The sequence below is a fragment of the Phocoena phocoena genome, chromosome 5 (genome assembly GCF_963924675.1).
Source record: "Phocoena phocoena chromosome 5, mPhoPho1.1, whole genome shotgun sequence".
NCBI classification, from domain to species: domain Eukaryota; kingdom Metazoa; phylum Chordata; class Mammalia; order Artiodactyla; family Phocoenidae; genus Phocoena; species Phocoena phocoena.
Genome location: NC_089223.1, coordinates 86,620,046 through 86,632,519, shown reverse-complemented (window position 1 = coordinate 86,632,519; position 12,474 = coordinate 86,620,046). Strand labels below are relative to the sequence as shown.

Sequence of the window (12,474 nt, the reverse complement as noted above, 5' to 3'; positions counted from 1 at the left end):
GAAAACTTTCAAACTTACATAAAAGGGAGAAAGTAGTATAAGGTGACCATCTGGCCTCAACAGGTTTTACCAATTCTGTTTTATCATCTCTATCACCACCACCCCTTCCTTCCTCCTCCAACTGCTGGAATTTTTTAATGTACATCTCAGACATCGTATCCTTTCAACCATTTCTGCAGTAGTGACTCTCTAACAGATAATTTTCTTTTAAACATCATTATACCCAACAACAGTTGATGGTAGTTCGTTAATGCCATCTAATGGCTAGTCCGGGTGCAGATTTATCACATTGTCTCAGAAATATCTTTTTACAGTTGTGTTGTTATTTTCAACAGTTGGCTTGTTCAAACTTGGATCCAAACAAGGTTCATACATTTTAATCTGTAATGGTTTCTTCTCTTTCCACCAGCCTGTTTTTCCTTCTGTGTTATTTATTTGTTGAAACTGGGTCATTTTTCCTGTGGAATTTCCATATTCTGGATCTGGCTGATTACGTGTTCCTCTGTCTCTCATATTTTCTACAAACTGTTGGTTAAACTTTTATTTTAGAATTAGCTGATCCTATGTATGTTCATTTCTATCAGATCAGAAGTCATGTAATATCTGGTTATCCCACTTCTTGTTATGTTAAGATTGGTTATAGTAATTTGAGCTGTTGTTAGTCTAATCCACCAGTTATAAAGTTCCTCAGCGACCTTTAACCTAATGATTTTAGTAGCCCTTCATGATGGCTGCTTAAATCTAGTATTTCATTAGGGGCTGCAAAATGATGATTTTTCTAATTCTTTTATTCTTAACTTTTGCATTTGTTAGCTGTTTGCTTTAAGTATAGTCTATGGAGAAAAGCCAGGATAGGTTCTTATTTACTAATTTGCAGAATAACAATAGTATTCTTTGAAGGTGACCAGTGAGGTTTTAGGATTTTGGTTTATTTGCTTGTTTTTATTTTGTTTTGTTTTATTATGAACTTAATGGGATTTTATGTAGTGGATGGTTTTTAGTCTGCTTGGTCATTATTATCATCATCATTTACTTTATATTATGGAAATTTTCTAACATACTAAAGTAGACAGTTGCATTAATGACATGAAACCTCTTGTGTTCATCCTCTAACTTGCAGCAGTGATCTTAACTTCAAGCCAGTCCTGATTTATCTTCATCTGTAACCCTACCCCCCACACACACTTTCCTCTGCCCTCATTTTAGTTTGATGCAAATCCAAGACACTATATCATCTGTAAATATTTCTGTGTATCTCTGAAAGATAGGGTCTCCTGTTTTCTAATATAATTACAATACCATGATCACATAAAAATAAACATAAAACAACTATAAAAAGAAATAGTTTCTTAGTATCATTAAATACCTAGCTAGTGCTCAAATTTAAAATTATCTAAAATGTGGGGGGTTTTTTTAGCCCTTTGGTTGAATCAAAATTCAAATAAGATCCATCAGATACTATTCTATATATTGTGTTGACATGTCCTTGAGTTTTTTTTAATCTGTGGATTTTCTCTACATCTCTCTGTTTCTCTCTCTCTTCTTGTAGTTTATTTATTCAAGAGACTGAGTCAGTTGACCATGAGAGATTTCCACATACTGGAATTTGCTAATTATATTTCCTTGGTGTAGTTTAATGTATTTTCTGTAAATTGTAGTGTCAGAGAGAAACAGAGCTGGACACTAAAGATGGTTAGAAACAGATTTTATTCACTACCCTTGCAGTAGGGAAAAGAGATTTCAGTAAAGAACTGAGCTCAACTCCAAATACAACAAGGAGAAGTGGGGATTTATAGCCAAGGAACAGAGTTGAGGGGATCAGTGGATGGAAGGTTACTAAGAGGAGAGAGACATGAAGGGAAGGGGGATTCTTGACAAACTAGCTTACCAGAATTTTTATGAAGACAGGCCTAGATGATCAGATATAAAGGTGGAGGGGAGGAACTTGAGCAGATATCAAGGATGGGAGGATGGTTTAGCAGGATTCTTGGCAATAACCGGGCTAGGCAGGCCAATGCCAGGGCCCAAGGAAGAGTCCCGGTGGAAAAAGGGCTCAGAGGAGCCTGTCTAAAGTTTGGTCAAGGAGAGAGTCTTTGTCAGTAAATTTAGAAACTTGATCAGATTTAAGGTGGTTGTTCTTTGGTTCTTTTTTGTTGTTTGTTACTGGAGGGCAAGCCTACTTCACAGCGATGTAGTGTTCTTGCATCAGGAGGTATAATGTCATGTATTTAGGCTGTTTCCAATTCAAATTACAGGATTACCTCTTTAATTTTATATTTCTATTGACTCTAAGTTACTTGATGGCAGAGAACATATTTCATTTTCAGAGTATTGCTTACATAGATGTGGTTGTTTTTTCAAGAAATTTCATGCAATGCTATACTATAAGGTATTTAGAAGGATGCAAAATCTCTAAAATCACAGTATCCAGAGGCAGTTGCCATCAACTTTGGTAAACATCCTTCCACACCCCTCTCTATGAATGTATTCCACAGAAATAGATGTGAGCACATGGAGACACATGCTGTCACATAAAAATGTATATGTTTACCTAACAAAACCACAGTATAAAGAGTGTGCTTTCCATTCAGTGATATATCAGGGAGATATTTTCTTACCAATGCACTTAAATACACATTATTCAAATAGGTGAATGATATTATAATTTATTTAATCAGTTTCCTACTGTTGGACACTTAATATTTTAAAAGTAACTTCCTTTTAAAAAACAGCACCGCATTAAACATACTGTGTAACTCTCATTTTATAAAGATTTTTATGGGGCTTCCCTGGTGGCACAGTGGTTGAGAGTCCGCCTGCCGATGCAGGGGACACGGGTTCGTGCCCCGGTCCGGGAACATCCCACATGCCGCGGAGGGGCTAGGCCCGTGAGCCATGGCCCCTGAGCCTGCGTGTCAGGAGCCTGTGCTCCGCAACGGGAGAGGCCTCAACAGTGAGAGGCCCACGTACCGCAAAAAAAAAAAAAAGATTTTTATGGATATATTATATATCTTTAGCTTGACATTACTGATAAAGAGTTACCTTGATTTTGGGGGGTATCATCTGTATTTTCTTAGAGGGTTAAAAAAATTGTTAGCAGAATCCATTAATTATTAAATGATAGTAATGCATAGTCCTGATTCACTGGGTACTGGTCCCTTCTTGCTCTCCACTGTTGCCCCGCCCCCAAACCCCACTCACATAAATAGGAGCTGTGTTTTCTTTGCAGTATGCATTGCCTCAGGAACAAAGGTGGCTCTGTTTAATCGACTTCGATCCCAGACAGTTAGTACCAGATACTTGCATGTAGAAGGAGGTAATTTCCATGCCAGTTCTCAGCAGTGGGGAGCATTTTACATTCATCTCTGTGAGTATAAAAATATGCATTTGATTTTTTTCGTGTGAAATTTTTAAATTCTTTTTACTAATAAGACATACAGATATATTAAGTTTTGTCATTTTTATAAGCAGATTAATAAGTTCTAAAAGATGATAATTTGGTCTGTTTCCTTTGCACTGCAGTGGATGACGATGAATCAGAAGGAGAAGAATTCACAGTCCGCGATGGATACATCCATTATGGACAAACAGTCAAACTTGTGTGTTCAGTTACTGGCATGGCACTCCCAAGATTGGTATGGCCTTAATGACTTCATGACTGTTTGTAATAAATGTTGGTGGCCTTTTCCCTTTTTGGTTGTATATCTGGATATGTTCAATAGAGGGCACTATAAAGTTACATTAGGATTTATTTTCTTAACTAATGTAGATACATTATTCATTCTTTGTGGTACCTGCTTCATCCCAACACAGGACCAAGTTTTCAAAAGCATAGAATTTCAAATTTCTTTAAAAATATAAGCATAATTTTTATTATTTTATTCTCCCAAAGGAAGATGGATTTAAAAATTAAATAAAATTGGTGTTTCTTACTCTGGTAGAGAGGCATAGTGTTTGGGGCTTTTTAAAACTGTAAAAAACTGCTTTTCTTAGCAGAATGAAGCAAAAGCCCCTCATATACCCTTTGTCATCTTCCCCCTCCTTTTCTGAAGCAGAACACAATTTAGTTATATTAAAGATGGAGGGGGTTTATGAGTAAGTTTGATTCAAGGTCAGGTTGGGGGAGGGGGTTAAGTGAATGGAAGAACTTTTAGTATTACTTGCCTGAATATGCTTTGTATCTCTTTGGTGAAGTATTTCATTGGCTGATCTTTTCTGGGACTATTTCAGCAGGAGCTGGGTTGATCTATAACTATCTAAGTAAATGCATCATATTATTGTTTTTGTTTTATATTTTTCTGTGTCATGGTTGTACAAGGTGATTTTATTTCCCATTTCAACTTCATAAGCCAAAATATGTGAAACATAGTAATATAAATTTACAAAACCTTGAACCTGAGGCAAATTATAAAAAGGGGAAAGGTAAGGAAAGAAGGGTACATAAATTAGAAAGGAAGACACACCAAAAAACAAGCTGAATCAACATTTACTCAGGTTCTTCTCTTTTCATTCATTATGTGTCACTGTATTCCAAGGATAATGTTTATTTGCTTTGGTATTAAATGCTTGTACTATAGAATCACTATTCAGAGGCCTTTGCCTCTGATCAGCAACAGCTTACATATAGCCACTTAGAAGACAGACTCAAATCTTAAAATAGTGTTTTCACTTAGTTTCATGTAAAGTACCGGTCTGCCTTGCTTGAAGGTCATCTTTTTTTTTTTTTTTAATAAACTTATTTATTTTATTTATTTATTTTTGGCTGTGTTGGGTCTTCGCTGCTGCACGTGGGCTTTCTCTAGTTGCGGTGGGTGGGAGCTACTCTTTGTTGCAGTGAGCGGGCTTCTCATTGCAGTGGCTTCTCTTGTCGTGGAGCATGGGCTCTAGGCGCACGGGCTTCAGTAGTTGCAGCACACGGGCTCAGTAGTTGTGTCTCATGGGCTGTAGAGCACAGGCTCGGTAGTTGTGGCGCACGGGTTTAGTTGCTTTGCGGCATGTGGAATCTTTCTGGACCGTGTCCCCTGCATTGGCAGGCGGATTCTCAACCACTGCGCCACCAGGGAAGCCCCTTGAACATCATCTTTAATTGAATATTTTCAACATATAAAAGTATGGGGCTCTGATTATAAAAATGTTGCAATAAAAAACCTGATCCAGAGAATGCCTTAGGAAAAGTTGCAGTACAATCGTTAACAATGTACCGATAAATACCTCTTTCTAGAGATTGTGTGACTGAGGAATTAGATTCCTCAGAGACATAGCTAGGCTTTATATGGTCTGCACTACTTCATGCCCTCCTATACCTCCACTTACGTGCAGTTTTCAACAAAGGCACGTTTTTCAGAGGAGGCTTTCATGTGCTTTCAAGAAGGATAACACTGTCTTAATATCTGAACATTGCATGCTATGCTTCCTAGAATATTAGCCTTATTGGAGATCTTTGCTTGGATAACACTCTCCCTCCAAGACCAAGTTTCAATGGGATGAATGTTCTAATGAGAAATCCTGGTTTTTAGGATACTTTAAAAACAGACATAGTCTATGTAGGTCTAGCCAACTAACAAGAAACACTGGTTAGTATTTATCCCACTTCCTCAAGGCTGTCAGATGCCCCAGAGGTTTGGGACATCTAAAATCTGTTAGGTAAACTAATCAGCGACATGAATTGAGCCTGGGCATTTACCAGGTATAGTCTAGGAATATGAATAAGATATGTTTTCTGTCCTTAAGAGCTGTATCCTATTTACCTCAGAAATATAGAAAATACTGTACCAGTAACCTACAAAGCCAGCGTAGAAGAGAGAGAGCTGGTTGGAGTAACATCTGATGTTTTATGAATGTAGAATTCATCACACGTAGCTTGTTAGAACATTCGTACTATCTGGTTTCTCAGATTTCTTTCCTATTCTTAATAATTAGAAATGATGACAGCAAGTTTGATACCAAATAGTAGGGGACATATTTGGTTTCTTTACTGGTGAGACTAGGTCATTCAGCAGTTCCTATGTCCAGAGAACTATTATGGGAAATAAAATTGAACCAAACATGGCCCATGTTCTCAATATGCTTATTACTACTAGGTAGTGGAGAAACAGTGGATTACAGAAATGACAGTGTCATGGGCAAATGTTGACTCTTACGTGGTGAAGTCATAGTTGAGTGTGGTAGACTTACAGTAAGCTTTAAACTTACAACATTCAAAATTCACTTATTTCCCTAAAATCCAAACATCATTAAATTTAAATACACCTTTAAGACTAGCATTGAATGGAAACATTTTGCTTGAGTTTAATTAGTCTCACAGAATACCTTAGAAGCTGTAATTGCTAAAAGTATATTGTCTCCCTTTAAACTCAAAAATTAGTGGTGATGTGAGTAGAATGACAAATATTCTGACTAATAAACTGCAGAGCTAAAAATGTGTAAATATGAAGAATGTTGACTTTAAAAGATTAGGATTTTTAATAGCTGTGGCTTAAGTAAAGAAAAATCATCTTGGAATATGTCCGGTGTGAATCAAGTAATAAAAACCCAATAATATTGCATAATATTAATAGCACTGTTCTGAGCACTTTTACATATATTGATTCATTTAGTCCTCACAATATCTTGTGAGTAGCTACTGTTAAGGATGTCCATTGTGGAGCAAAGTATTACCATCCTACATGCATACGTGCATTCTACACATAGCCCTGAACCCATGGGCCAGGAACTGTCTAGATGCTGGAGATACATTGGTGAACAAGGTAGACTTTCTTTCCTTTTGGAGCTTACATTTTTTTGTAATTAATTTATTTTATTTTATTATTTATTTTTGGCCACATTGGGTCTTCGTTGCTATGTGTGGGCTTTCTCTAGTTGAGGCGAGCAGGCTTCTCATCGCAGTGGCTTCTCTTGTGGCAGAGCACAGGCTCTAGGCACGTGAGGCACGTGGGCTTCAGTAGTTGTGGCATGCGGGCTCAGTAGTTGTGGCTCGTGGGCTCTAGAGCACAGGCTCAGTAGTTGCACAGGCTTAGTTGCTCCGCGTCATGTGGGATCTTCCCGGACCAGGGTTCGAACCTGTGTCCCCTGCATTGGCAGGCGGATTCTTAACCACTGCGCCACCCGAGAAGCCCGGAGCTTACATTTTGGAAGGGATGTCAACGAAAACCAGCTAAAGAAATACCCATATAATGTATTAAAAGGTTAATGTAAGTGATAAGACATTAAAACAGGATAAAGGGATAGGGAAATGGGAGTGCTTAGAGTGGTCAGAGAAGTCTTTTTGAAGTGGGGCTATTTGAACAGAGACCAGAATGAAGTTGGGAAAGCAGAAACTGGGTGAGGAGCATTTCAGGCTGACAGAATGAGGGCAAAAAGAACTTAAGACAGGAATGTGTGAGGACTAGAAAGGAAGCCATTGTAGCTAGAGCCAAGTCGGGGTGCGGGGGGGAAGTGCCAGGACATGATTTTGCAAGGTTAGCCATGGGCAACATCTTGTCGAGTCCCTCTCTCTATCTACACTACGGACTTTCTGTTATCTGTGTAAGATAGGAGGCCACTGGAGGGTTTTGTGTGTGTGTGTGTGGTTTTTTTTTTTTGGCTGCATTGGGTCTTCATTGCTGTGCGCGGGCTTTTCTCTAGTTGTAGCGAGTGGGGGCTACTCTTCATTGTGGTGCACGGGCTTCTCGTTGCGGTGGCTTCTCTTGTTGTGGAGCACGGGCTCTTGGTGCGTGGGCTTCAGTAGTTGCGGCACGCAGGCTCAGTAGTTGAGGTACACAGGCCCTAGGGCGTGTGGGCTTCAGTAGTTGCAGTGCACGGGCTCAGTAGTTGTGGCTTGTGGGCTATAGAGCCCAGGCTCAGTAGTTGTGGCACACGGGCTTAGTTGCTTGTGGCATGTGGCATCTTCCTGGGCCAGGGATCAAACCCGTGTCCTCTGCGTTGGCAGGCGGCTTCTTAACCACTGCGCCACCAGGGAAGTCCCCACTGGAGAGTTTTAAACAGGGAATGATGGTTGGTTTATGTTTGGAAGAATAATTCTGGCTGCTTTGTGGATAAGAGAGCATAGGGATATAGCTGTGGAAACAAAGAGAAAGGTGGTTGGGCTTTTGTCAAAATTCGGGCAGGAAGTTGATGATGGTACCTTAGACTAGGATGGTACTGGAAAGGTGATGAGAGGTGACCGATTTGTTTGAAGGTAGACCTAACAATTTGTTGACAGCTTGGGTATAAGAGAAAGCAAGGAGTCAAGGATGACTCCACAGTTTTAGGATTGAGTGAACGTGGTGTCATTTATTGAGCTATGAGTTGAGGGAGGATCACATTTAGGAAGAAATAAAAAATTCTGTTTTTGATTAAGATTGAGATGCCTATTAATAGACATTTTCAGTGTAACTGTTGAATAGGTAGTTAAATATACACGTTGAGTGCCTGAGAAAGGCTATGGCCGGAAATACAAATTTAGGAGTTGCCAACTTCTAAATAGTATAGAAAGTATAGAGTATGGATAGAGGAGAAGAGATTTGGGGACTCGGCTGTGGAGACTAAAGGCTGGTTAGAGCAGGTGTATCCCAGAAGGAAGAATGTGTGGGTCGGATGCCTCTGAGAAAGCTAATAAGATGACAGAGAAGTGCTTATGGGATTCAACTGTCTTGAAGTCCTTAGTGGCCTCACCAAGAGCAATTTTGAGACAAAAGGCTGGAGAGATTTCAGGAGTTGGGGTGGTGAGGAAGAGGAGTTTTGATGTAAAGGAGAGCAGAGAAACAGGGTGGTGAGAGGGAAGGACAGGGATGTGTAGTCAAGGAAGGGGTTTCTTCTGATTTTAGATGAGAAATAGTTCTAACATGTTTGTATGCTGTTGGGAGTGATTTTCATAGTCCTCAAACACTTAGTGATTACCTTCCATGTGATAAGTAATGTCTAGGGTTTGATAGGATTATCTTTCAGATATCCATATGTGTTTTGTGGAATATTTGGATTATAAGGTCATAGTGTGTAATGGAAAGAGTTCAGGCTGGACAAGCAGCCTGCCTTGGAATCATATTCTGGTCCCTGAGCTACTAACCAAGTGATTTTGAGGAACTTAACCTGACCTCTGAGCCTGTTTCCTAATCTGCAAAATGATAACCTCTTTTAGGTTAAAATTAAAACAACATATAAGTATGATACTGGACTTAGGTACCGACTAGCACACCCATAGTGGCCTTTAGAGATAATTTCCCCTTTGATGTTGGAATATTTGTCGTTGTATATTATTGGAAAGGTCAGGATTAACATCAGCTGGAAATTTGCTAGAATGCAGAATATCAGGCCCCGTATGTGATCTGTGGGATCAGAACAGATGTGTGTTTAACAGGAACCCCAGATGATTTGTATGGACATTAAAGTTTGAAAACCACTGATCTAGAAAACAGGTGCCAGTCTGCCCTATTTTTTTAGGAGTTCAAGGAAAAAGGTAACATCTCTACATTCTTAACATGCTTGCAATCTAAAAGTATTCTTATACCTAGCTTTATTGTTTGTAAATTCTTTTGTGTATGTAGGTATGTTACAAATACCTGTGGTGTATTATTATATAGCAGATTCTTTCTGTGTACTCTTGACAGTGTACGAAATGAAAACTCCACATGTGTTGATCTTTTCTTTTTTAATTGTTGAAATACAGATAATTAGGAAAGTTGATAAGCAGACCGCATTACTGGATGCAGATGATCCTGTGTCACAGCTCCATAAATGTGCATTTTACCTTAAGGATACAGAAAGAATGTACTTGTGCCTTTCTCAAGAAAGAATAATTCAGTTTCAGGTATGTTTTTAAATTACTGGTAAAATCTAAAATGTGCAAACTATTAGGTTAGCAGCATTTAGAAACATGAAACTCTCGCTTAATGTTAATTGTATCCAAATACATGAAGCTGTGTGTTCAGATATTTGTCTCAAGTTCAAGGGTCCTTAGCCCACATGTTCCTCGGATATAGCAGTCATCCTACATCAAGGAAGAACTCAAAACTATGAAAATGTTTTAAGAGAAGCAGTTAACATCTAGTTCTGAGGAACAAAGAGCCCCTCAGATTATCCAAAACTAGATGTTGGGTATTCAGTAAATCACCTGAAATTATGTGCAGACAACATTGTATATGATACATGCCTATTTTGGAGAAGCGTCATAATTCTCATCAGATTTATATTGGGGTCTTCTAAGACAGTAATGACACATTTCAAAAGCTAATTTTTAACTATATTTACTCAGAAGGCTTTCATGAGGACATTTATGACATGAACAGATGACTTATTAGAATAGTTATACTTTCACATGAAACTCATTTCTGAACATCTGGAGACTTTCCAGAGAGATGCACACACAGCCAGTCTCCTCAACCCAGCACTGATGGTCTGGCCTAGGTGTTTCGAGATAGGGGTAGGGGATTGTCAGTCAATATCTCGGTTCCTTCCAGCTGAAAGTACGTAAGTTTCTAGCTGTTCTCTGAGCAGGAGGGGGCTCCCATTCTCTCTCTCTCAGGGATCCCTAAAGAGTTTTAAACAGCTATTTACATCACAGATACTGATCTTTTATTAAAGAAATTATACAGGTACTGGTATACTCTTACTTAAATGGTTATTCTGAAGGTATTATTAGTTTTTAGTATGTCACTGAAATATTTTGTATTAAAATAAAACCTGCAATATGTGAGGTTTCCATGTTAATATTCTGTTTGTTTAGGGATTGGCGAAGCATTGTGCTTGGGAAGTTTATAAATTTGTACTAAATTCTCTTCATGTTAATGCCAGTCTATGAGTGTTACTTTGTTAAAGTGTCTTATACTGCAGTGTATATAAAACTCAATTTCTAACCAATTTTTTCATAAGGCCACTCCATGCCCAAAAGAACCAAATAAAGAGATGATAAATGATGGCGCTTCCTGGACAATCATTAGTACGGATAAGGCAGAGTATACATTTTACGAGGGGATGGGCCCTGTCCTTGCCCCAGTCACACCGGTGCCTGTTGTAGAAAGTCTTCAGGTGAGACCACTTACAAGTTGACTTTTAGCTCTTTGCAACTGATCTGAGCTCTGACACGGCATAATTTTATTTCACAATAAATTTGATTTTTCTCCAAATCTTGTGATTTGGAGTTTTTTTTTTTTTTTGGAGGTTTTGTTACACATCATTTGTTGATTTTTTAAAAAAAGAAAACGAGAGGAACATAATTTTATGCAAGAAAATTTAAATGTAAATCAGTTTGTATATTAGCTTGCGATATTTTTAGTTCACTTTGTCTTTATAATCATGTCATTTAAAAGAAGCATTTTATTTATCCATTTTTTTGCACATGATAGTCGAATGAGAAACTGTACTTTAATGAAAAATGAAAAGTTTTCTCAACATTGTTCTGATTTTCTGTGAATTGCAGTTGAATGGCGGTGGGGACGTAGCAATGCTTGAACTTACAGGACAGAATTTCACTCCAAATTTACGAGTGTGGTTTGGGGATGTAGAAGCTGAAACTATGTACAGGTACTTAATATAATTTTTTACATCATCTAGAGTTTTTGATGGGGGTGTGGGTTCATGAGACTCTTTCCTAATATTGGTTGTCCTGTATTTAAGCAACCTTGTTTTAAGTTTCGGTTCTAAAATTTTCTGTGCTTTTAAGTGATTTCTAATTCCTTCTCAGATGTGGAGAGAGTATGCTCTGTGTTGTCCCAGACATTTCTGCATTCCGAGAAGGTTGGAGATGGGTCCGGCAGCCAGTCCAGGTTCCAGTAACTTTGGTCCGTAATGATGGAATCATTTATTCCACCAGCCTTACCTTTACCTACACCCCAGAACCGGGGCCACGGCCACATTGCAGCGCGGCGGGAGCAATCCTTCGAGCCAACTCTAGCCAAGTGCCCCCTAATGAGTCAAACACAAACAGCGAGGGGAGTTACACAAATGTCAGCACAAATTCAACCAATGTCACGTCATCTACAGCAACAGTTGTGTCCTAACTACCGTCTTTTTGCTAGGACTTACACTGACTTGAGTGCGGCAAAATGTTGACAAAAAAAGAAAGAAAAAAATGAACAATCTTTTGTGGTTTCTTGGGAAAACTTTTCGTACCCGGTGATACTATTCAAAAACCCCATTACCTGCAAGTGCTGATTTGAAGTGCAGAAGCCACAGTAAAACAAACAAAAAACATCAGAATGTGCAAACTTTTGGAAATTGATTTTTTTCAGCTGTTATTTTTGTTTGGTTGGTTTTTGTTTGGTTTTGTTTAAATGGGCAAGAAATAGAGATGTGGCTGGAGTAAAAGGTAATCAAACTAGAAGACGAAAATCTAACATAGTTTTTATGGACCAAGGAACTTGTATAAGCTTTAGTAAAAGGTACATTTTCACCATACCTTTTTTATATCACAGTATATATAGTACACCTTTGTTACCAAATAGGTTGTTCTCCTCCCCACCCCCTTTGAGCTTTTGCTCTTAAGTACATTCAGGTTCCAAG

General features: G+C 38.5%; 1 protein-coding gene across 6 annotated transcripts in view; it reads left to right on the top strand.

Moving 5' to 3' along the window:
• Positions 1-12,032, top strand: part of LOC136123797 (recombining binding protein suppressor of hairless) — a 226,469-nt gene extending 214,437 nt beyond the window's left edge. For 5 of the 6 annotated variants that reach the window (XM_065878149.1, XM_065878151.1, XM_065878148.1 and 2 more), the window contains 6 exons: positions 3,230-3,367; positions 3,523-3,635; positions 9,644-9,784; positions 10,846-11,001; positions 11,393-11,496; positions 11,657-12,032. In XM_065878149.1, coding sequence (XP_065734221.1) covers positions 3,230-3,367; positions 3,523-3,635; positions 9,644-9,784; positions 10,846-11,001; positions 11,393-11,496; positions 11,657-11,972 — 968 coding nt within the window. In that variant the 3' untranslated portion in view covers positions 11,973-12,032. The remainder of the gene's footprint in view (positions 1-3,229; positions 3,368-3,522; positions 3,636-9,643; positions 9,785-10,845; positions 11,002-11,392; positions 11,497-11,656) is intronic. The other variant, XM_065878153.1, reaches the window with a different exon arrangement.
• The last annotated feature ends 442 nt before the right edge of the window (positions 12,033-12,474 follow it).